The sequence below is a fragment of the Fringilla coelebs genome (genome assembly GCF_963513975.1).
Source record: "Fringilla coelebs genome assembly, chromosome: 1".
NCBI lineage: Eukaryota > Metazoa > Chordata > Aves > Passeriformes > Fringillidae > Fringilla > Fringilla coelebs.
This window is the reverse complement of record NC_140028.1, coordinates 136969018-136991067: the sequence shown is the minus strand read 5'-3', so window position 1 is coordinate 136991067 and position 22050 is coordinate 136969018. Positions and strand designations below refer to the sequence as shown.

Genomic DNA, 22050 nt, shown 5'->3' with positions numbered 1-22050 from the left:
TTGTATTTTTGCCCCTGTGTCCTCTGAGTAGTCCAGACCTGGCAATGAAAGAAGCTTTGACGGTTCCAGGTTCAGAACTTCTCAGCAGCAGAAATATACAGACAGGCCATGGATTTCTTGTGATCATAACGGGTACTGCAGAACAGGCACTGAGACACTCAGAGAAATGATTCAGGTAAAGAGCAAACGATGCACAGAGGGTCTGCCAGTCTATTGCACATCCCAGATCAAACAGGTTTGTGATATCCAGTGTTAGTGTGCCAAGTGTCTACATATCACTTAACCTCTCTGAGGACATGTTTCTACAAACACCTGGAGTTTTATCCTGTTTCTGTGCTACTGCTTGTCTAAAAATAAGGCAGCATCAAGTTTTTTGTGCGCTGCTCAGTGGCCTCCTCTGAAGAAGCAGCAATCCCAGGCAGTGTTGAATCCACTTCTGTTGGTTTAAATTCAATACTATTTTTTCTTGGTTTCTAGTAGGGTAATCAAGCTGTGAAGCACAACTGGGACATCTAAAAGATAAGAACAAACATTTCTTCTTTTGCATGCTTGTTCTGGTTTCAGCTGAGATGGTTAATTTTCTTCTTACTAGCTAGTACAGTGCTGTATTTTGGATGTAGTGTGAGAACAAAGTTGATAACAAACTGATGGCTTCTTTGTTGCTTCTAGTTCTTACTCTAAATCAAGGAGTTTTCAATTTTCCATGTTCTGCCAGTTAGCAGGTGCACAAGAAGCTGGGAGGGGGCATGGCCAGAAGACCTAATCTGAAATAACCAAAAGGTTGTTCCATACCCTAGAATCATGCCCCAGATATAAACTGGGGGGGGGGGGGGGGGGGAGTTGGCCTGCAGCTGCCAATTGCTCCTTGCAGCTGGGATGGCTCAGTGGTAGTGAGGAATTGTATTAGCTGTGACTTGTTTTTCTTGGGTTTTATTCCTTTCTCTCTCTCGCCATTACTATTACAATTATATTAATATTACTATTACAATTATATTTTTAATATATTCTTTTCTTATTATTACTATTATTATACTATTAATATTACTATTACAGTTATAGAATTATTATATTCTTTCATTATTATTACTATTATTATACTTTATTTCAATCACTAAACTGTTCTTATCTCTACCCACGAGTTTTACTTTTTTTCTGAATTGATTGGGTTTTTTTCCACAAGGCTCTATTTAATGTGGTAGTGTCACACATTACCCAAAATTTGAACTGATGGAGATGATCAAATCCATCTGTCAGTGGATTTCACAGAATCACAGCAACTTGGGAGAGATCTCCAGAAGCCATCTGGACTAACTCCCTGCCCAAGCCAGAACACACAGAAGCTGTTGCCAGGACCATGTCTAAAAGACTTTTGAATACCTTCAAGGATGGAGACTCCATAACCTCCCCAGGCAATCTGTGCCAGTGCTTGGTCATCCTCACAATAAATAAGTGTTTTCTGGTGTTCAGAGGGAACCCTTCATGTTTCATTCTGTGCCTGTTACCTCTGGTTTTGTTACTGGGCACCAATGGAGCCTGGCTCTGCCCCCTTTGCACCCTCCCCTCATGAATTTCTATAAACTAATAAGATCCCCCCGAGCCTCCTTCTCTCCTGAACAATCCCAGCTGCCTCAACTTTCCTTACATGTGAAGTGCTCCAGTCCCTTCATCATCCAAACCTCACATCATCCAAGCCTCACATGTCAGAGTAATTTTGCTGTAGCTTTCCAAGTCTCTTGCAAAGTGTATGTCTTGTTTTGTTATTAATGTCACCATTTCTTATAATTGGCTCTAAGGTCACAGGTGCAAACACTAAGTAGCAGAGTCAGGATTACATTCCACCAGCACCATAGGAACAGCCTGTTGAGTAAGACATGTTTTAATCTGTTGACTACATTAAGTAAAACTTTTACATGGGTCCATTTACAATACAGCATTTTTACTTTACAATGAAAATCAATGTTTGATGGACTTGTAAGGTATGACTGAAAGAAGCCATTATCAGTAACATTCCCACTATCATCTGAATGCCTACATCTCTGGAGTGTTATCTGAAGGAGAAAACACATGTTGGCTTCATGAGATCCTGGGGTTTGGCTGCCTGGGCCTGGGGCCAAGGCAGATCAGCTGGGACCATGGGGAAGAGGCTCCCAGAGGCACAGTGGGGAGGCCATGGCCACAGCCAGCCCTGGTCTCAGGCCCATGGCAGAGCTTTAGCCACTGCCGTGTCGTCGTCCTGCCACAGGCTGGCCCCTGATCCAGGTGCAGAACACGCCTCCGGGCCAACATGGATGTTATCAGGTGTTTATGATCCAGGCAAAACCAGAAACAGATACTGGTTTACTTGCAGGATAATGCATTTATTCGTTCAGCCTGCAAGGTCCTGTTATGCAACAGGACAATGTTTTGATGAAGTGCCTAAGCAAAAAGTCCATCCATGAGCGCATTTTCCAAAGAAACATTAGGGCTCTGTGCCATTAATTCTGTATTTATGTTGCTTCTGTTTAGAACATATCTGACTAATTGCATTTATGGTTCTACTCAGAGAAGGGGAGCCAGGTGTTTCACCAGCTTGTCCAACTGTTATATCACTTCAGGCTCTGCCTGGAAAAATTAATAGTTTTTCAAGTATTGTCCCAGAGCCACATTTATCTGATAACTGAATATGCATCCTGTTAATGGGATCCTTCCTCTAATGGCAGTATTGAGAGTTTGGAGACTGAGGGCTCAGAATCATTAAAAATACCCCTATGTAGTTAACTATCTGAGATTAATTGCAAACACCAAAGAACATTGTCACTAAAAGCCTTTTGTTAAGCACAGAAACTGGGTTTTTTTCCACAATTAATTTATCTAAGTACAATTCAGGCTATGAGACAACCATCATTTTTTCAGGAAGAAGTGGCAGTACAGGTCTCTGCAATCATGTTTGACAGCTGATGAAGAAAAAAAACCCTTTTAAATCTATTTAAAATAAACTGGCTGATTACCAGATCCCAGAGGGTGATAATCAGTGGCACGGGGAGTAGCTGGAAGCCTGTCACTAGTGGGGCCCCCCAGGGTTCAATATCAGGCCCAGTATTGTTTAACTTATTCATCAAGGCTTGAATGAAGGGGCAGAGTCTCCTCAGCAAGTTCACTGTCAACAAAAAGCTGGCAGGAGTGGCTGATACCCCAGAGGGCTGTGCAGCCCTTCAGAGGGGCCTTGACAGGTTGGAGAGATGGACAGAGAAGAGCTGCCTGAAATTCAACAAGGGCAAGTGCAGGGTCCTGTGCCAGGGAGGAATAAGCCCCTGCACCAGGACAGGTTGGGGGTCAACCTGCTGGAAAGCAGCTCTGTGGAGAAGGACCTGGAGGTCCCGGAGGACAACAAGTTGTCCATGAGCCAGCAGTGTGTCCTGAGGTCCAAGAAGGCCAATGGTACCCTGGGCTGTATTAGGGAAAGCATTGCCAACTGCAAAGGGCTGTTTATCTGTTCCATTTATGATGTTTGGTAGGACAGAACAGGACTCAGGACTTTCTCACTGCTCTTACACTACTGCAGGTTGCTTCTGTTTTTGCAGTCCATTCTGTTGCTTATAGATATCTTTGCCTTCTTGTTCAGCTAGTTGCTGCCTTCAGGACATCAGTCATATCTCTCAACTATTTTGTCATCTGTGTGGATTTTCTGGGCTATTTTGTGGTCATATGGTCTGTGTATTTATCAGGCACAAATGAAAGAGATGGCACAAATGCCATTGAAAGAGATGGCACAAATGCCATTGCTGCCTTACCCTGTATTACAAACTGCTAATTCTAATTGCCCTGGCTGCAGCTGAAAAAGCTTTGCCAGAGCGTTTTTTTAGCTTAGGTTTCTCATTGTGTTTCTGTAGGCTGGCAATGATCTTGTTTTTGTTCAACTATTCTGACCTTTGGAATATTTATGGCAGATTCACAGAAGCAGTCAAAAGCAAAACATACAGAAGAGATAAGAGAGATTTCACAGTATGGACAGAGCGGTGATTGCTTTGGTGAGAGAAAACCAAAGAGCTGCAGCCAGCCAAAGTTGGTGCTTCAATCTTTTAGAATCAGACCTGTCTGTATAAAGGCTGAAATCAATAGATTCAGTCACAACTGTGCAATGTGAGCATCTATGAGAGATTGTCATACAACTAACATCTGTCTAACATACCTTTATCTACTCCTGCTATGTACTCCAGCCCTGTTGGATTACTGCTTTGACCTTGACATCAGTGCTACAAGGTTTTGCACAGGGAACAGCACAGAAAACGAGTACAACAAATGTGCTGCAGAGAACAGATTCTCTGCTTTGTAATTTGCCTGGCTGTTGGTCAGGTTATGCCACACCAGCACCATTCTGGATTTGAATCCTCCCTGTGCCTTTCTGCATATGTATATGTATATGTATATGTATATACATATATACAGTTAACTGCTCCTCGCTTCATTACCATGTTTCCTCCAAAATGTTTGGGCAAGGTCACAAGGATCTCTGCCCAAACAGAACCATAAGCTCAGAATGACTCAGGTAGTAAGGGACATGAACAAAAAAGTGGTTAGGAACAACCATCATGGATTTTCCACAGAGATATGCAGGCTGACTAGCCTGATTACCTTGAAGAATGAAAACACTGAGGGGAGGGAGATTTCATGCACCTAGATTTCATAAAGACTTTCAGCAGTGTCCCAATGCATCCTTGTAGCCAAACTGATGCTAGATAGATTGAAAAAGACAACTATAAACTGGGTGGAGTATTCACTGGCCTGCCAGGCCTAAAGGGTGATATCAGCTGTGCCAAGTCTATCTGGCAGTGAGTCACTAGCAGCACCCTGCAGGCTCTTTATTAACAGCCTAGCCAACATCAAGTCAGGTGAGAGCATTTGGCACATTGAAAGGGAAAGCTACTATTCACAAGGACAAACAGCTTTACAGAATCTTCATTATTTCCAACCATAGTGAATGCAAGGCCTTGCTCCTGGGAAGGCTCCCCTGCTCCTGTTCTGCACATGAGAAAGGTGAAGCACCACAGCATTACAGTGCAGGCACTGACTGGCAGGGCAGCCTGGGTGAAGTGGACTGAACACGAGTTCACTGCACAGGCAGCAGTGAAAGCCAACAGCCAGCTGGGCAGGGAACTCTGTATCACTCTGGTGTAGCGTGCACCACCAGTACACCACGCTCGACTCAATACACCCATCCTAAACCCTGCTCCAGCTCTGGACCCTCCACCATGAGAAAGATATAGATAAACCTGAACACTCTTGGCATGAAACCACCAAGATCTTTGGGGCTGGAGCAGGAGAGCTAAGAGAGACTAAGGGAACTTTTTAGCCTGGAGATCAGATTATTTCAGGGGGACTTCATAGACCATGGATACTCCAGATATTGGAGAATACAACCAGATCTGCAAGAGACAACTCGCCAGAATTAGGGAGAAAAGGGAGAAATAATACAGTACCCTATTTCCATATTAAAAGACTATAAACAAAGCTTTCTTCAGTGTCTTTGTGGCAAAGTCTGTTTTTTCTCACTGGAACAAAAGCAGGGCAGATACTAGGGTTACAAAAATTTGAAATAGGAGAGCACATAAGGGACAAAAAAATAAAATAGGATAAAAATACACATCAGGATTTTTAAAAAAAACATTTTACTACTCTTGTTTATTTGGGTTTTCATAAAAATTTCATACAAAACATTCGCTTTTCTGTATGCTTCACAAGTGGCAACACTTGGTAAATTGTTAATATTTTTGAAGACATAAGCAAAACACTAGGTTTTTTAAATTGACATCAGGCTTTCAAAAATACATCTATATTTAAAAATATTTGGTAATATTAAAAATAATGAAATATTAACAATAAGATATGACAAAAATGCTGATAAGGTTAGGCAGCTATATGTTTATATTTACTATTTACAGGTGCAAATATACTGATTTTATCAAAATTTAATACAATTTAGAAAATGCAATGTGCAATAAAATGTGTACGAAATTACCTACTTATTTCCAGTAAAACCTATTGAAAATTAAGGTAAAATACATTTAAAGTAAAAAGTCATACAACTGACTGAAATTAACACAGCTAGAAGAATAATGGCAGAAGAACCTGGTGTGGGTTTTTCTGATCAGTGCAGATGAGTACATTCGGCATCACCAGATGTTCTGCAATTACACATTCTGACATGCTACAAAGGGACTGAGTACTGCCAAAATTACAGTTCCTGATTGGGAAGACTCTTATAGCCAGCTCTCATTTTCTGCACTTTCTATCACAGCATTCTTCTTTTCAACTGTTCCATTTGCATCGCTTGTTTCTTCTAACACCGCCACTAAACTTGACAGAGTTGTGTGAGGATCAAGCAGTTTCACAATGGGTATGTCCACCTTCCGCTCTCGAAAGATGCGGTTCTGAATTGTCATGGCTAACATAGAGTCTAGGCCCAAAGACGAAAGTGGCGTATTCATGGTTAGTTCATCTGCATTCACTCCCGTGAGATCACTCACCAGTGAGGTGATGTAATCCTCAGATTTGAGACAGGCCGTCTCTGGGACTTCAGTTTCCTTGGATGTTTCAACCTTGTTCTTGAAATCTTCTGACATAAGTGATATGAAGCGACTTTTGAGAGAAATAATCTGACTAAAAACATGATGATACAAAGCTTGAAAGTTCAGTTTGACGACAGCTTGCTGCGGGTTGTTTATAAGTAAGGTCTTCCTGAGATAGTCATGAATTTCATGCACTTGCAGAATGTCTATGCCCTTGGATCCCAGAATGCTCTGAATGTGGTTTTGGTTGAGCAGAATGCCAAGGTTCAAAGCACCCCAGTTAATGGCCTGGCCTGACAGCCCACAGTTCCTCCTGTAGAGGCAGAAGACATCCTGGAAAGAGTTGGCAGCTGCGTAGTTTGTCTGGGTGGCATTGCCCAGAAAGGAAGTAACAGAGGAGTAGCACACAAAGTAGTCAAGCTCCTGGTCTCTGGTAGCCCAGTGAAGATTTAGGGTCCCTGCTACTTTTGGGCTCAGCACTTTGTGGAAGTCAGCCAGCTTCAGCACTTCAAGGTGGCCGTCATGTAAAGCAACAGCACTTTGGAACACCCCTTTGATCGGGCTCCCCACAAAGGTGTTGGCAATGGACTGGAAAGCTTTCTCAACATCACTGCTCAAAGCCACATCACACTGCACAGACACTACTTTGCTCCCTTTGTACTGCTGCTGCAAAGCCCTTAACTCTTCTTGCTTCTCACTGCTGGGAATTCTCCTGGACAGAATTGCAATACACCCTCCCCCATTCTCAGCTATGAATTTCACCGTTTCAAAGCCAAGTCCAGTGAGCCCCCCAGCTACTACATAAACAGCATTCTGCTTGAACAGCTGCTTCTGGGGCTCGTGCAGCGGGATATCTGAAAGGACACTGATGTCCTTCTGCCTTCTCAGGACAGCAAGGGGGACAGAAGTGCAGGTGAAATAGGACATCACAGAATGTAGCCCTTCAAAGTTCTCGCTCTGCTGAAAAACAGAACCTGAAAGATTTCTAAACCGTTTCATATCCATGGAACTGATCCAGGCATGTACGGTCTTCTGCACTTCCTTTAGAGGTGCTTTCCGGAAAAGGCTGGCAACGGCAAGGATATGAAAGCTGACGTTTTCATGATCAATTTCACTGACATTCTGGATACATTCTGACTGTTGACTGCCACACAAGATCACCACATCTTTAAGAAAGGACATGTGGCCCAGATCCTCCTGAGACAGTCTGTTCACTGGAGGAAGAATAACAAGGGCACTGCACAAGTTGATATACCGGAACACGTTAGGAGTGGGCTTTGCAAGGACTGTTGTCCAACCCATCTCTTCTGCTGCTCCAGAAAGAACGTGGCACAAAACTGAGGATGGCTCTGTAGAAATAATGCCCAATGTTCTACCATGTTTTCCTTTGGGTAACCTCTGAGTGAAGATTTCCCATGCAATGATGAAATATGACACGCAAGGGACATTCTGGAGGAATGGGAATTTCCTTGCATGGAAACAAACTGTTCCTGGAATCTGAACTCTGGATGATGCAGCAGTGGGATAACATGAAACCACATGATCTCCCACTTTCACTTTTTTCACATCACTGCCTGTTGCAGTGACTGTGCCACTGAAATCAAGAGCTAGAAGCCTGTGCTTGTCTCCTGCCTGGGAGTTCCAATACAGTGTATTACCAAACTTGCAGCTAGAAACACTAATGGGAAAATAATCTTCTGAGTGCAAACAAATTTTATCCACTTGAATTTCAACACTCTGTCTGTCAAGCTGAGTAGCAGAACCCGTGGATAATTCCCCAGACAAGTCTTTTGCTGTGTATGGATCTGAAGTGTACAAAGTGAATGATTGTGATTTCTGGAGTGGTCTTACGGGTTGGATGTAATCCGCCTCTACAAAAGGTGTGCGTCTGATTTCGGACACAAAAATTCTTCCCTGGCTGATGCAGACCTCTGGATAGTCCCCACCTTTGTACTTGACAAGAACATCTGCTAACACTGAGATGTCCAGGGAAGTGGAGGAGCTGAGGTCAATCAACTGAAATGTGATTTCTGGAACTTCAACAATACAGGTTCTGGTCATGCCATACAACGCAAACCCACAGTTAACGTGGTCCACATATCTCTCCGTTGTTCTGTAGGTGATCACTCTGACGGAACAGCGAGACGTCTTCTCTCTTAGTGCCACCACTACCTGGCGATAGGCTTCGCAGCACTTTGCCAACTGATCGACTGCTTTCCTTGGGGAATCTTCATTTAACTTTTGAATTCCCCACAGGAAGAGAATTTCATCATAATCCTTAACCTCTGCTCTCATTTTATTCTGTCTATCGCCTTCCACAAGGCATTCCCAGCCTTCATACATAACATATCTCGAAGCAGGATGCAAGTATTTTTTGAGCTGCTCGGCTATCCCAAATTTGTCTGCAAACACAAGGACTCTGGGCTTAAACCCCAGATGTCCAATTGTCTGTGAAAGAGAGACTTCCTTCCATTTGTTTTCAAAAAGAAACTCATTGTCTCTGGAAGATGATTCCTTCATGAAAGTGATGGCAACGCGCTTGAGCTCAGCCAACACAGAGCCGTGTTTGTCCAAAAAACATCCACAGACCTCAAGGCAACTCCCAGTGGATTTGCTCAGTCTCATGTAGATCATCATTTCCTCCTGCAGCGGGCGGAGCACCACCAGGCTGCCTATCCCTGAAGGAAAGCCTGCTCTGGAGTGGAGTGTCCTTGAGGTCAGGACAGCGGTCATCTGCAGAAAACAGTCGAGCAGCACTGGGTGGATACAGTAGCTGTACATGTCTCTGGTGGTCTCCTCATTCACCTTTATGCTTGTTATAGCTTCCTTTAGCTCCTGGCAATAATGCACATCACTGAGCTGCCTGAATATGGAGCCGTACTGAAAGCCAACCTGAGACAGTGCTTCATAAAGCTCCTCTCTGCTAATCACTGACCTGCATCTTTGATAGATGGCTTGGGAGGAGATGCTGCTTTCTTCCACCACACCTTCCAGCCCCATTGCCACTTGGCCAGCAGCATAAACTGCGTTGGAGGAAGAGAGAACCTCAAAGGTTGTCACGGCTTTTTGCGGACTCAGCTTGATATTCAGCACTTGGGAATTCTGTGTAAGAACACACGGTGCAGAAAAACTGATACTCAGCTGGCAAGTGCTCAGAGGCACTTTAGGTTCTGAGCTGCTCATCACAGAGGCCAGACCAAGCTCCACATAGAAAGCACCAGGGACTAAGGCCACCCCATTGTTCTTGTGCTCATATAAGTACGGTGTCGTTTCCTGAGACACCAGGCAGCCAAACTCCAAGTTGTCACTGTTCATGCCATAAATCAAAGGATGACTGGCGCTGACACCTCTTTGGTTTGCTTGTTGATGGACATCCAGGCAGCTCATGAGTTTTTGGCGATCAAATTGATATCGTGGAATGTCCACAGGAACACTTTGATACCCGTCATAAAAGTGCTGCCAGTTGGGATTAAATCCCAGTTCAAACAGATTTCCTACCAGCGTGAAGAGTGTCTGATATTCTGCATCTGTTTGCAAAGAGGAGAACACCTTTGTGCCTTTCCCTAGCGTTTCTTTTATGCTTCGCTGCAGTGCTCTGTGAGGACCTATTTCCACAAACACCACGTTTTCCCTGCCTCTGGCTGCAGTTTGGATGGCTCGTGTGAAAGCAACAGGCTCACGAGTATGCTGCGCCCAGAATTTGCCCCGAGCAAAGTCATTTTCAGATGCAGACACCCCAGTCAGTGTTGAAATCACTTCCATTTTCCCCTTCTGCTTTTCTAAAGGCTCTATCTGCTTCTCCAGCTCGCCGAGTATCGTATCCATGCTGGGGCTGTGGTACGCAGCTGGAACATTTAAAACATGAAGAAAGATGTTCCTCTGTCTGAAAGCTTCAGCTAACTCTCTCTGGACAGCTTCCACAGCCTCTACACTCCCAGACAAGGTGCAGGAAATGGGGCTGTTGAAAGCGGCAATGCACACCTTTCCTGAGTAGGGATGCAGGCGTTCAGCAATCTCTTCAACGGGGATGTTTCCAACCACCAGCATTCTGCCGCTGGGAGTCTTTGCCTGCAGCCTGCTCCGGTGATAAATCACTTTGACTGCATCTGCCAGGGACAGGTAGCCAGCAATGTGTGCAGCAGCAACTTCCCCCACCGAGTGCCCAACAGCAGCCACTGGCTTAATGCCCCAGTGCTTCAGGAGAGAAGCTACAGCAACCTGCAGGGCAAACAGCAAGGGCTGAGAAAGCTGCGGATTCAGCACATCCTTTGGGCTATGATTTCTTGCTGGCAGCAGGCTGATGGCAGCGTGCTGCTGAAAAAGGTCTTCTATTTCCTTACACTTGTCTCTGAACACCGGCTCTGAGCTCAGCAGTGCCTCACTGAACTCCTTCAGCGTTACGCCGTTGCCGCAGAACACAAACACCAGCTGTGGCTCCGCTTTGGACATGGCAGGTTCCGTGCTCGCTGCCAGCTTCAGCTCTTGCTGCAGGTGTTGGAGGGAATTTGTGACAAATGCTTTTCGGTACCTGTAGCTGGCGTGGCTTCTTCTGCAGGCAGAGGTATAGGCCAGGCTTGGCAGAGTTACGGAGTTCCTTGTGCTCAGCTGCTCAGCTGTGTCGGCCATTGTCATCTGAAGGGACTTAGGGGATGCTGCTGACAGCAGAACTAATTCCAGGGGCTTCTTAAAGGCAGGAAGAGGCTCTGGCTGCTTTGCCTGCCTGACCACAACATGAGCATTGGTTCCTCCAAATCCAAAGCAGTTGATGCCAGCTACTCTTCCATACTCACTGGATTCTTCCCAGGGCTCTACAGCTGTGGCAACAGCAAGGTTTAATTTCTCTGTATCGATGCTGCTCATCTCCTTTGAGTAATGCAAGGATGGAACAATCTTTCCATGATGCATCATCAGGAGCACTTTGATTAACCCAGCTGCTCCAGCTGCTGATTCCGTGTGTCCAATATTTCCTTTCACTGAACCGATTTTCAGAACGGAAACTCGGGAAGATCTGTTTTTGCTAATGACACTACCCAGGCTCTCAGCTTCTGTAGGATCTCCAGCAGCAGTTCCTGTGCCATGGGCTTCAATGTACTGCACAACTGAGGGATCAACACGACCTTCATAAATGCTGCGCAGTAACTTCTCTTGCTCTATTTGAGACGGTCTCGTGATTGGAGTTGTGGACCTGCCATTCTGATTGACTGCACTGATGTTTATCACACCCCAGATTTTGCTGCAATCTTCCTTTGCCTGTTCCATGAAAAAATAAATTGTCTTTAATAAACTCATACCTTCTCTGTAAAGAAGACAAGAAAATACCACAATACAGCCAAGAATAACTAGAACATGATGGTAACTTTTAAATGTGAGATCCTTTTCCTGTGTAAGGGAAAGCTGATAAATTCCAAAGAAATGCTTCAATCATCTTAAACTTGAATTGGAAAAACTTCTCTGCAATAGTCATTATTAGAGCTGAAGACACAAAATCCAGGCAAGCAACCAGTCTTAGTTCAGGCTGCTTCACAAGCAATCTTACCTTTTTCAGTGGTTTGAGGAAAACAACACCACAACCTTCTCCCCTTCCATAGCCATCTGCTTTTTTGGAGAAGGGTTTGCTTATGCCCTCCGGAGAGATCATTTTGGCTTTACTGAGAGATACAAAGGTGCGGGGATCGATGATGCAGTTCACCCCACCACAGATTGCTGCCTCACAGTCTCCTGGAGTCAAACAGAAACATATTCATGTTGAGATGGCCCTGGTGATAGACAGAAACAGTAGGAATTCTGATTTCTTTGTCCAGCACCTCTTCAGTCCCATTACCTGATTTAATGGCTCGCAAGGCATAGTGCAGAGCAAAAAGAAAAGATGAACACGCAGTGTCGACAGTCAGAGACGGTCCAGTCAGGTTAAATGTGAAAGAAACCCTGTTGGCAGCAATGCTCATTGCTGCTCCAGTACCATCATAATGATTTATTTCACTCACAGCTCTGCTGGTTATGATTTCATAGTCTCGATTCATGAGACCTGGAAAACATCAGATACATGTCAAGTGAACCCAAGCCAACAGTAGGCATGTACAGCTCAAAACCTGGTGCTGTGGTTTGCTTTTCAGTGTTAAAATGAAACTATATGGCATCAGGACTCCTGTCTTGAAGCTTTGCTCCAACACAAGTCAAAGGGAGAAGTCACAGCAATTTCTCCTGGACTCAGCATACACAAACATCCCTAACACTGGAAATTCCTACCTGCCCATGAAATGACAGGAAATTCCCACCTGCCCAGGAAATGACCTTTCTGATGGCTCAGCTCACTGTATGATGCAGCTAAATTCTCTGTAATTCTGCTTAGACATCTGTATCTCACTTTGAGACTGAGATATACTTTTGAGACTCAGGTTGTTTTAGTTTAGCTATGACAATATTTATCAACAAGTTACAAAGAGGGTAGTTCAGACATAAATGTAGAAGACATTAGCTTTGTGGAGGAATGGCTACAGAGTAGAGGTCACATTGACATTCTCTTGTTAGCTGACCAAGGACTGGGAAAGTACCGAACCCAGCTTATCTGAGTTCTTTGCACCTGCAACAACATTGTGTCCTTGAGCATACCTGTAGTACGATAACAGTAATGAGGATGAGACACGAGAAACAGAAATGTAAGTTCTCAAGAATGAGGAAGAGCTGATATTGTAGTATAATCAATAGATTGCTTAGCTTACAGAATATGCATGAGTTTATTACTTGTTGTGAATAAATGTCTGGTGCTTTATCAATAAATTTGGAACTTGCTGATCCTCATATTGAGAGTCTCAAGACTTCCCTCACCGCGACAAGCTTCACTTCCTCAGATGTACCAAGTGAAAGGTCACAGCACAAACTACATGCAATACTTCGTATTTATCCTTTTTTTCACACTTGCAACCAATAAGAAATAGTAAAGAAGGGCAGGGCCTGTGAGAGCGGTTGTGTCCTCTTTCTGGGAACACTATGCTTGATATATGGTGGATCCCCAGGTCCATGAGCACATGTGGAAAGTGCTCTTGCTCTTTTCAGAGAGCAAGAACTAGTGCCCCCAATGGAAGAAGAGCATCTCTCAGACCAAAAGGTAATCTAAAGCATTTCCCCTATAGGTAGATCAGTCAAACTCCCCCAGAAAACTTCTTTAAAAAGAGACACAGATTACACCAGCAAAAATGTGCTGATACTCTACTATTGTCTTTTAAATACCTTTCAACAGCATCTGGTATAATCTCCTCCGTAACTTTTTGGGTACTGACAAAGGCAGTTGGACAAGTGCACCTTGGTACCATTCTAATGTCCACAGGAGGATTTCTGCTGCTTTAAAAGGATATTAATCCCCAGAACACCTTAACCAAAATGATACTGGAAAACAGCATATTGGGGGGAAAGTGTAGGCCTGTGTAGAAGCCCAGACATTACAGGGCTAATGTGTACGTGTCAAACACCAATTGCCAGATAGCCAGGGAGCAACCAAGGATTGTCAGTAATAACCAAGAATTGTTAAAAAAACCAAAATGAGACAGGACCATGGGAAGGTAGGGCAGCACTTCTCTGGCATAAACATCCTTGTTTTGCTCCACAAAGATGCAATCACAGAATCAGTTAGATTGGGAAAGACCACTGATGTCATTAAGTCCACCCTGTGCCCAAATAACACATTGTTGACTAGACAATGGCATGAATTGCTACTTCCAGTCTTTCCTGAAACACCTCCAGGAATGGTAACGCCATCATCTCTCTGGGCAACTGATTCTCATATCCAATCACCCCTTTCTGTGAAGAATTTCTTCCTAATGTTCAGCCTAAAAAGCCCCTCACACAGCCTGAGTCCATGTCCTCTCATCCTTTCTCTGGTCGCCTGTGAAAGAGGTTGATCCCCACATCACTATACCCTTATTTCAAGCAGTTGTAGAGGGCAATAAAATCACCCCTGAGCCTCCTCTTCTCAGGCTATACACCCCCAGCTCCCTCAGCTGTTCCTCACAGGACTTGTGCTCCAAGCCTTGCACCAGCTCTGATGCCTTTCTCTGGACTTACTCCAGCACCTCAATGTCCTCACTGAATTGAGGGGCCCAGAAGGGGACACAGGACTTGACTTGTGGCCTCACCAGTCCCATACACTGTTGGAAGAATCACTGCCCTGCTCTTGTGGTGACACTATTGCTGATACAGCGGCCAGGGCGCCACTGGCCTTCTTGGCCACCTGGACACACACTGGCTCATGTTCAGCGGCTGACCACCAGCACCACCAGGTCCTTTTCTGCTGGGCCACTTTCCTATCACTCTACCCCCATCTGGCAGCACCAGCACAGAGACAGTAATATCAACCAAGGTCAATTTGGGACGGGAGGGCATTAAGACCACCCAGGAACCCCAAAACCTCTGATGCATTTCCAAAAAAGACTGAAAGAAGGATCTGGGTATGATAATTTGCATAGAAAGAGAGCAATCTGTCTTCATGACAGGGAAACATATCTACAAAAAGGGACCCCCAACAATCTGGGGTGTCCTCCAAGACTCTGGACATCTCATTGGCCAGACCATGCTGGAAGAAGGACTGGTGATCTCTTTTTCTCTCTTTGTCTCGCACTTTCTCTCTTTGTCTCTTTTATTCTCTTTTTCTGTCTTTCTTTCCCTCTTTCTCGCTTCCCTTCTTTAATTCATCTCTTCCTTTTCTTTTCCTTCCACCCCACCTTTTTATCCACAACCCACTGCCGTGTGCTGATGTAGCAGGTCAGGGACTAACATTCCAATTTCCATGCCAAGTGTGTAATTTACTAGTAAAACTTTGTGATTTTTTGCAGATGAGCATTTACACATCTTGGCTGTTCCCTTTCCCTTAAGAGTGGAACATCACAGCCTGCCTTGGGAGTATCTTTCCTAAGAAGGGTTGGGTTGCAGACACAGTTTTCTGCTTCCCTTTAGTACCTGAACACACGAAGAAGAGCAAGAAAAAGAGATACAGGAATTGTACCATGAACTTCTAGACTAGCCTGGTAATTCCTATCAAAATAACCACTCGTGCCACAGCACAGTAACCTTAGCTCTCCAGTCTAGATCCTGCCTAGATCCAGTGCTAGATAACATACTGAAAGGTTATGAAGGATTGTTCCAATCTTTCTTTGCCATGAAATTTTCATCTTACCAATAAAAACACCCGTTTTGGAGCCACTGATAGATTCCACAGGAACTCCTGCGTCCTCCAGGGCTTTGTATGTGCACTCTATCAGTAATTTCTGTTGTGGATCCATGCGTTCTGCTTCCATATTATTAATGCCAAACAGGTGGTTGTCAAATGAATTAAATCTGAAATACACAGATCAGAATAAAACATGACATATTTTATAATAAGATCCATTTACTTCTAGACTCACAGTAAACATCTTTTGCAACTTCATGAAAAACCGAACAGTAATTGGTCACAGTTCCCATTTATGAAATTCAGAAGAAAATGCTTATAAGCCAAAGATGTTTCATGTATATGTCATTTTATCAATGCTTCTGCATTTCAGAGTTAAGAGTCCACTCCTACCCATTTTCATTCTCATGGTTATTGCACTACTACCAATTGGATTCCTCAAACTATGAAATGTGCAGAATGAGACTCCCTCTGCAGTAATGTGGTCATAGCTTCAACAAGTTATAAACAAAATGAGAATCTCTCCTCACTGCAAAGAAAACCTTGTTTTCTACAAAAATTTCAGATTATTTTTAGGAAATACAGGCCAATGCTCTAAATTTAAAACCAAAATATAGAGGATCAGCTCAGGTGTTGTCAAGAAATACCAACGCTGCTCTAAAAATGCATTCAAAATGCTTTGTGTGTATCTATATTTAAAAGCATCTTCAAAATAGGCCCATGCTTAAAAAAGACCAAGTCCAACTTTATTCTTGTATCCCAAGATCAGATTTATATGGCCTTCTCTCATTTCTTGATTTCAGAGCAGGATTCAATATCTAACCTGGGACTAAGCACTAAAGTAATTCTGGGTCCTATGGTTCAACCCTGCCAAGTGTCATTTTCAGAAGACAACAAGCTTTCTTCTGTGCATGTCAACTTCTCCTTTGGATGAAGTTCTACAGACTGAGGACTTTAGGTGAATGTGGAATTCAAATAAAAGACACTTTGACCTTACTGTAATTTGCTATTTTTCACCCTAGCACAGCCCCTGAACAGCTGTACCCATAGTTTAAGTACTACAAAAGTTGGTGGTGCAGCAGGGTAACAGACTCACTCATCGAGAAGAGCAGCTCGTGTTGTACATATTTTTCCTGGCTTGTTACCATCTGCATCGTACCACTCCTTGGTATTAAATCTCTCAGCGGGGATTTCTACAGTGCAGTTTCTGCCTTCCTCCAGGACTTTCCAGAAGTTGTCAATTCCATCTCCTGTTGTACAAAGTTTTAAAAGAGATTAAATTATGTGCTCCCCCTCCCCACACAGACCCAGAAATGCACAATCAGCAACAAGCACCTCCCACCTGTAAATCTGGGCCGCTCAAGAAGACTTGCCACAGAAAGAAGTGATCATTCTTTGGTGAGAGGAAAATGAAAAAGCATGACTGACCCTCTCACTGCTTGTCTAAAAGCAAAGGAACCCCACCAAATCCTTAACCACCTTCTCTCTCCATATCCTTACCATCTCAGTGCATCTACTCCACCTACTGTAATAGAGCAAGAAGCTTTCTTTTTGCAAAACCCAACCTGCTCATTTATCAGCATTGCTGATAAGAATGTCCAGCCCTTCATCTGCCCTGTTCCTATAGATCCAGTCTTGTAACAGCGCACAAACACCCAGCCAGTGAACAAACAGAAAGTTCAAATCATCCCAGACCCATCCTGCTCTCTTGTATGAGTTTCATGTGCAGCTCAATACCCTGCCCAAGCCAGCACTGCAGCTTCTTTTGTCTGTCTCTTTGTCTGTCTGTCTGCAAAGAAATTCAAGCCAAGTAGTTTCCACCTCAGCACCACCTTTCCAAAAGATCCCACAAGCAGCAAAGCAACAAATTCAACTAAGGTACAAACCAACAACTGTTGGTTTCCTCCATTTCAACATTAATAAAAGACTCTGCTCTTCAATGCTCACTCACAGCCTGCTTGGCTTTCACCCCAAAGTTACCTCCAGGAAAGTTGCATCCTATTCCAACAATAGCAACTTCATCTGCAGTCTCGATCTCCATCTCCTGGGCTGCACAAGACAGAAGCACTGTCAGTCCAGTCCAACAATTATGCATTTACCATTGAATAAATATTAGGTTAAAACGTGAACTTCCCGCAAACACACAAACTTGTTCAAAGCTTAGTTAATCTGGAATGATCTACTGTTGGTTGTGATGACAAATGACATTGCCCACAAGTGACCAGAGCTCTGTACTACATTCTTCCTCTTGTCTCTACTTCCAGAGGGAATTCCCCACTTAATTCCCCAAACTCTCTCATGCACAGACACTTCCTTTTTACTGTTTAACCTCTGATAACAAAAGGTAAATCTTTTCAATAAATTAGAAGGCAAAGACAAGAATTCTCTTCGGGATCAAATACCCCAGGATAGAATTGACTGATGATTTTTTTCCTTGATTCTGAGAAAGAACTTGTCAGATGAGAATCAATTCAATTGAACTAATTAGAACTCACTAGGACACCCCACTCTAAGCCCTGCACTCCTCCTGGACTTCCTTCCACCCACAAAGAGGAGGAGACTCCTCTAGAAAGGTTTTGTGGGGGATTCTTGGCAGTGGGCAGAGTTTCCATCCCAGGGATAGCACAGCAGGTCCCAAAGAGCCTTTCTCAGTCTCTGACTGACAGTAGTGAAGCAGAGTTGAGCCCCACATGCCATTCAGAGTTATCACTTCTTGGAGGTTTGCTGTGAAAGGTGAAATTAGGAATAATTGCTCAGATTCATACTTTGAAAAATTTACTTCTTGGTTCCATTAAGAACAGAAAAGGCAGAAAAAGTTAAAAAGCACCTAGCATAAATATGGAGATGAGAATCTGGCTTTCTAGGAGTAAATTCTATTTTACTAATAATGTAAATTCAAAATTGACACAAGAATTGTTTCCTTTACATTCTTTCCAAATCGTCTATGATTTCTATGATTCTATGATTTCTTATTTTAAGATAACTGCTAAACTAAAGCTGCAAATTCCAACAAAAATTTTTATCATGAAAGTATTTTAAAGTATTTTTCCTAAATGAGTACTGAAATAGCAAGTAATAGAAAATTAATGACCTTCTAATAATAATATAAAATACATCCTTAGCATATCTAGATCTATGTAACTCTTACCTTATATCATCCCAGTGGGGTACAGCAATAGCCTCAATCTGTGGAAGTCGTTTATATAGGATTCTGTGTGGTTTCTTTTTTAAATGGGCATGCGGAAACGTTCACGTCTTTCAAAGTAAAAATGAAAATGAGTCATGTGATTAGTCAGTAAACCAGACTAAAGTTCAAAACTAATTCCCTGAAGTAGTAAATTCTTGATGTCTTAAGGTTTAACACCAAACAGTAGTAAAAACCCCGTCTTATCTAACTTTTTACAGTTAGCAAAACAGTTTATTTAAGATATCTTGCCATGAAAGAGCTCATAAAATCTTTATGATCCTAAGACTATGATTTAAAATACTCTGCCTTTAGAGTAACAATTTAGTTTGGTTTACTCTTAATATCAATAAATATGAACTAGTTTTAAAGCCCTATCTCTTTGTTGGAGGCATCATTTGTGAAAATGAAAAAAAACTCTCTACAAATTTAAAACCTGAATCTCATGTTTGATTCCACAGCTGTTTTCTTTTACTGAGCACAACCATTTAAATGTAGAAGCACAAAAGCCTTGCCAAAAGACAAATGTCCCACAGTTTTTCTGAGTCTACCACAACATTAAAGGCAGTATTGAACTTTTTTCTAAAAACTGCCATCTGCTTTAAAGCCAAACAACACTGGAATATCCAGAAAAAATATCTGAAGGGATCAAGTCCAGTAGTCACTGCTAGATCCCTTTTTCACTCTCCCTCATCTGAGTTCATCCCAACCACCTAAACTCATCTTTCTCCTCTTCTGACTTTGTAATGGATTACATTCCCTTATGATTTAAGTTTTCCTTGATGGTAGGACTCAAGTCTTTCCACAAAGAGAGCAAAAAAGTATTGTGCTTTTTTCTCAGATTATAAATGGATTCAAAATCTGTTTTATTTTGCCACCAAGAAGCTTCATAACCTGCTCTGAAAAATTTTAAATTCTGCTCTCCATTTCATAGCTGAATATCTCACTCATCTTTCTCAATTCTGAGGGTTTTGGGAGCTATTTAATGATTTTTTAACTTAATTAATCTACTTCCTCTATTTCATTACGAGGCTTATTAACAAGATGTCTAGTCTGAAAGTGACTTGAGAATCTCCATAGATTTACACATCTTTAAAGAGCACTCTTGTTAGTACTGGTACCACTAACATTCCCTGGCAGAAAAGAATGTGGATTCATCAAGTGAACTAGGAATTCACTGTGGAAACTCTGTTACAGTTTCACAATCAGCACCTGAAAGCAGTGGTTGCTAAGCCATATTTTGAGGTATTGGTAGAATACTGAAATGAATCCTGCACACCTGTGGTCATTAATTACAATGCAAGTTAAAGAAATCTGAACCCCAGTGATCCAGACACAATAAGAACAGTGTGAACACGAGAGAAGGATGAAGAAAGAGCTGTTCACATCATTAGTTCTGAACGTTTTTGTTTACAGTTTAGCAGTGTGTTGCCTGAGTGCTAATGACTTGCACTAGTCTCATCATAGTTGGAATATATTAATAAACCCAAGTGTTTGCCCAATCCTTTTGAGCAAAGACAGAAACAGAAGTAGGAACTAAGTATGGAAGCAAATGTAGCAATAATGGATTGAGTCTGTTACTAACGTAGGCAGCCTATTTATAACTGAATTGCATGTTGGTTTGTCATCAAGTTGCATGTTGATTTGTCATGCATTTCATCTAAATTTAAAAGTAAAAAGTTGAAAAGGGAAAAAAAGACCTGTCAAATGGGAGGCCTAATGGCATGGGAGACACTTGTTTTGTCTCCCATGCCATTACAGTGTTCACCTCTGAATGAAATCTTTGGTTTCTTCTATCCAGACCTATGTCTGATAATTCCAAAAAGAAAAATAAAATATATGTGTATTTCCCCAAACAATTACATCCAGCTGAGACTGAAATACAGGAAAACAGCTATTTATTTTCCTAGTCTTTATTATTTCAATCAAGTTTTTGCTTTTGCTGTCTGCTGGTGGGAGAACATGCAACTTGTTCTGGTGGGAGAACAAGTATCTGTATGACTGCATGTCTTTCAAAAACAACACAGACAAAAAAAATTTTGAATGCTTTTTAATTCCAAGTAGATATTAAGACTAAAATACATGTGGGTTCCCTGTTTCCATCAGGACACGAGTAGGATTACTACACAAATTACTAGATATTATTTCTTCACTGAAGCAGTGCTCTGACAAGATAGGAGGTTGTGACACAAATATGTCATTCTGCATTGTCATGAAAACCTAGTAAGAAAAGGCACTGGCTCTTGGGCAAAACAATTTCCAATCAGTCAAATCACAAAAATTAGCTTTATATATAATTATAATTAATAATAATAAATTAACGTGTCATTGAATAAGGGAGCAGGTTTTACCTTTTGAATTCTACAGGTATGAAGTTTTCCAGTACACTTATTATCATTGTTGTTGTTATTTTTATGGAAGTTTTAATAACACCAAGCACAGCAGGGTTCTGCTATGCCAGGAGCTAAACTAATCCATAGGGAGAAAAAGGACCCCACCACAAAGAGTAATATGTGTGACAACCCCTAGTTCATTTTATTGGCTCTGCACTATGGGGCTACTCAGGAGGAACAGAAGTAAAAGGAAGAGCAGCTTCTGGCCTCTAAATTATTTTTCTTGGATTTCTTTCCCCACTTTATTAGTAATCTCATGTATGATTGCAAAAACAAGCTTTTTATATGACAGTAAACAGTGCAAAACTGTCTGTATGCATTTGCTGAAAGCCTGAAAAAATATCCAGGCCTTGCCTCATTCAGACCAGCTGTGGATAGTCTGGTGCCATTGCTAATAGTTTGAGCATGAACAGAAGCAACTACTTTCCTGATGGTCAGCAAGTAGAAGAGAAGACATGACATCACAGTATGAAGATGTTTGCAAAATTTTCCAAAAATTTGAATGATAAGGAAAGGATGGAGCACAAGAGGATTTATCTTAACTTCCTAGAGGTGGAATGTGGAATCTGCATGCCTTGTGTAAACTCTGAACATTGCTGGGACATGGATAGGGTTCCCCCTATTTAACCTGAACTATGCAAATGTTATGCACCTAGTCTATGGTAACCGTCTAACTTTCTTCTCCAAGACAACAGAGAAAGACCTGCAGTGGAAAATAAGATCAATTTAGAGAGCTAAAGTTATATAAAACCACTTTCACTGGCAAAT

General features: G+C 42.4%; 1 protein-coding gene across 1 annotated transcript; it reads right to left on the bottom strand.

The window, feature by feature from the left end:
* Nucleotides 1-6236: 6236 nt before the first annotated feature.
* LOC311156649 (mycocerosic acid synthase-like) lies at nt 6237-17746 on the bottom strand (the record flags this gene model as incomplete). Its single annotated transcript, XM_084210764.1, has 6 exons — nt 6237-11795; nt 12082-12263; nt 12367-12570; nt 15712-15872; nt 16802-16955; nt 17686-17746. 6 exons carry the CDS (start codon nt 17744-17746, stop codon nt 6237-6239), a joined length of 6321 nt encoding a protein of 2106 aa, XP_084066890.1.
* Between the last annotated feature and the right edge of the window lie 4304 nt (nt 17747-22050).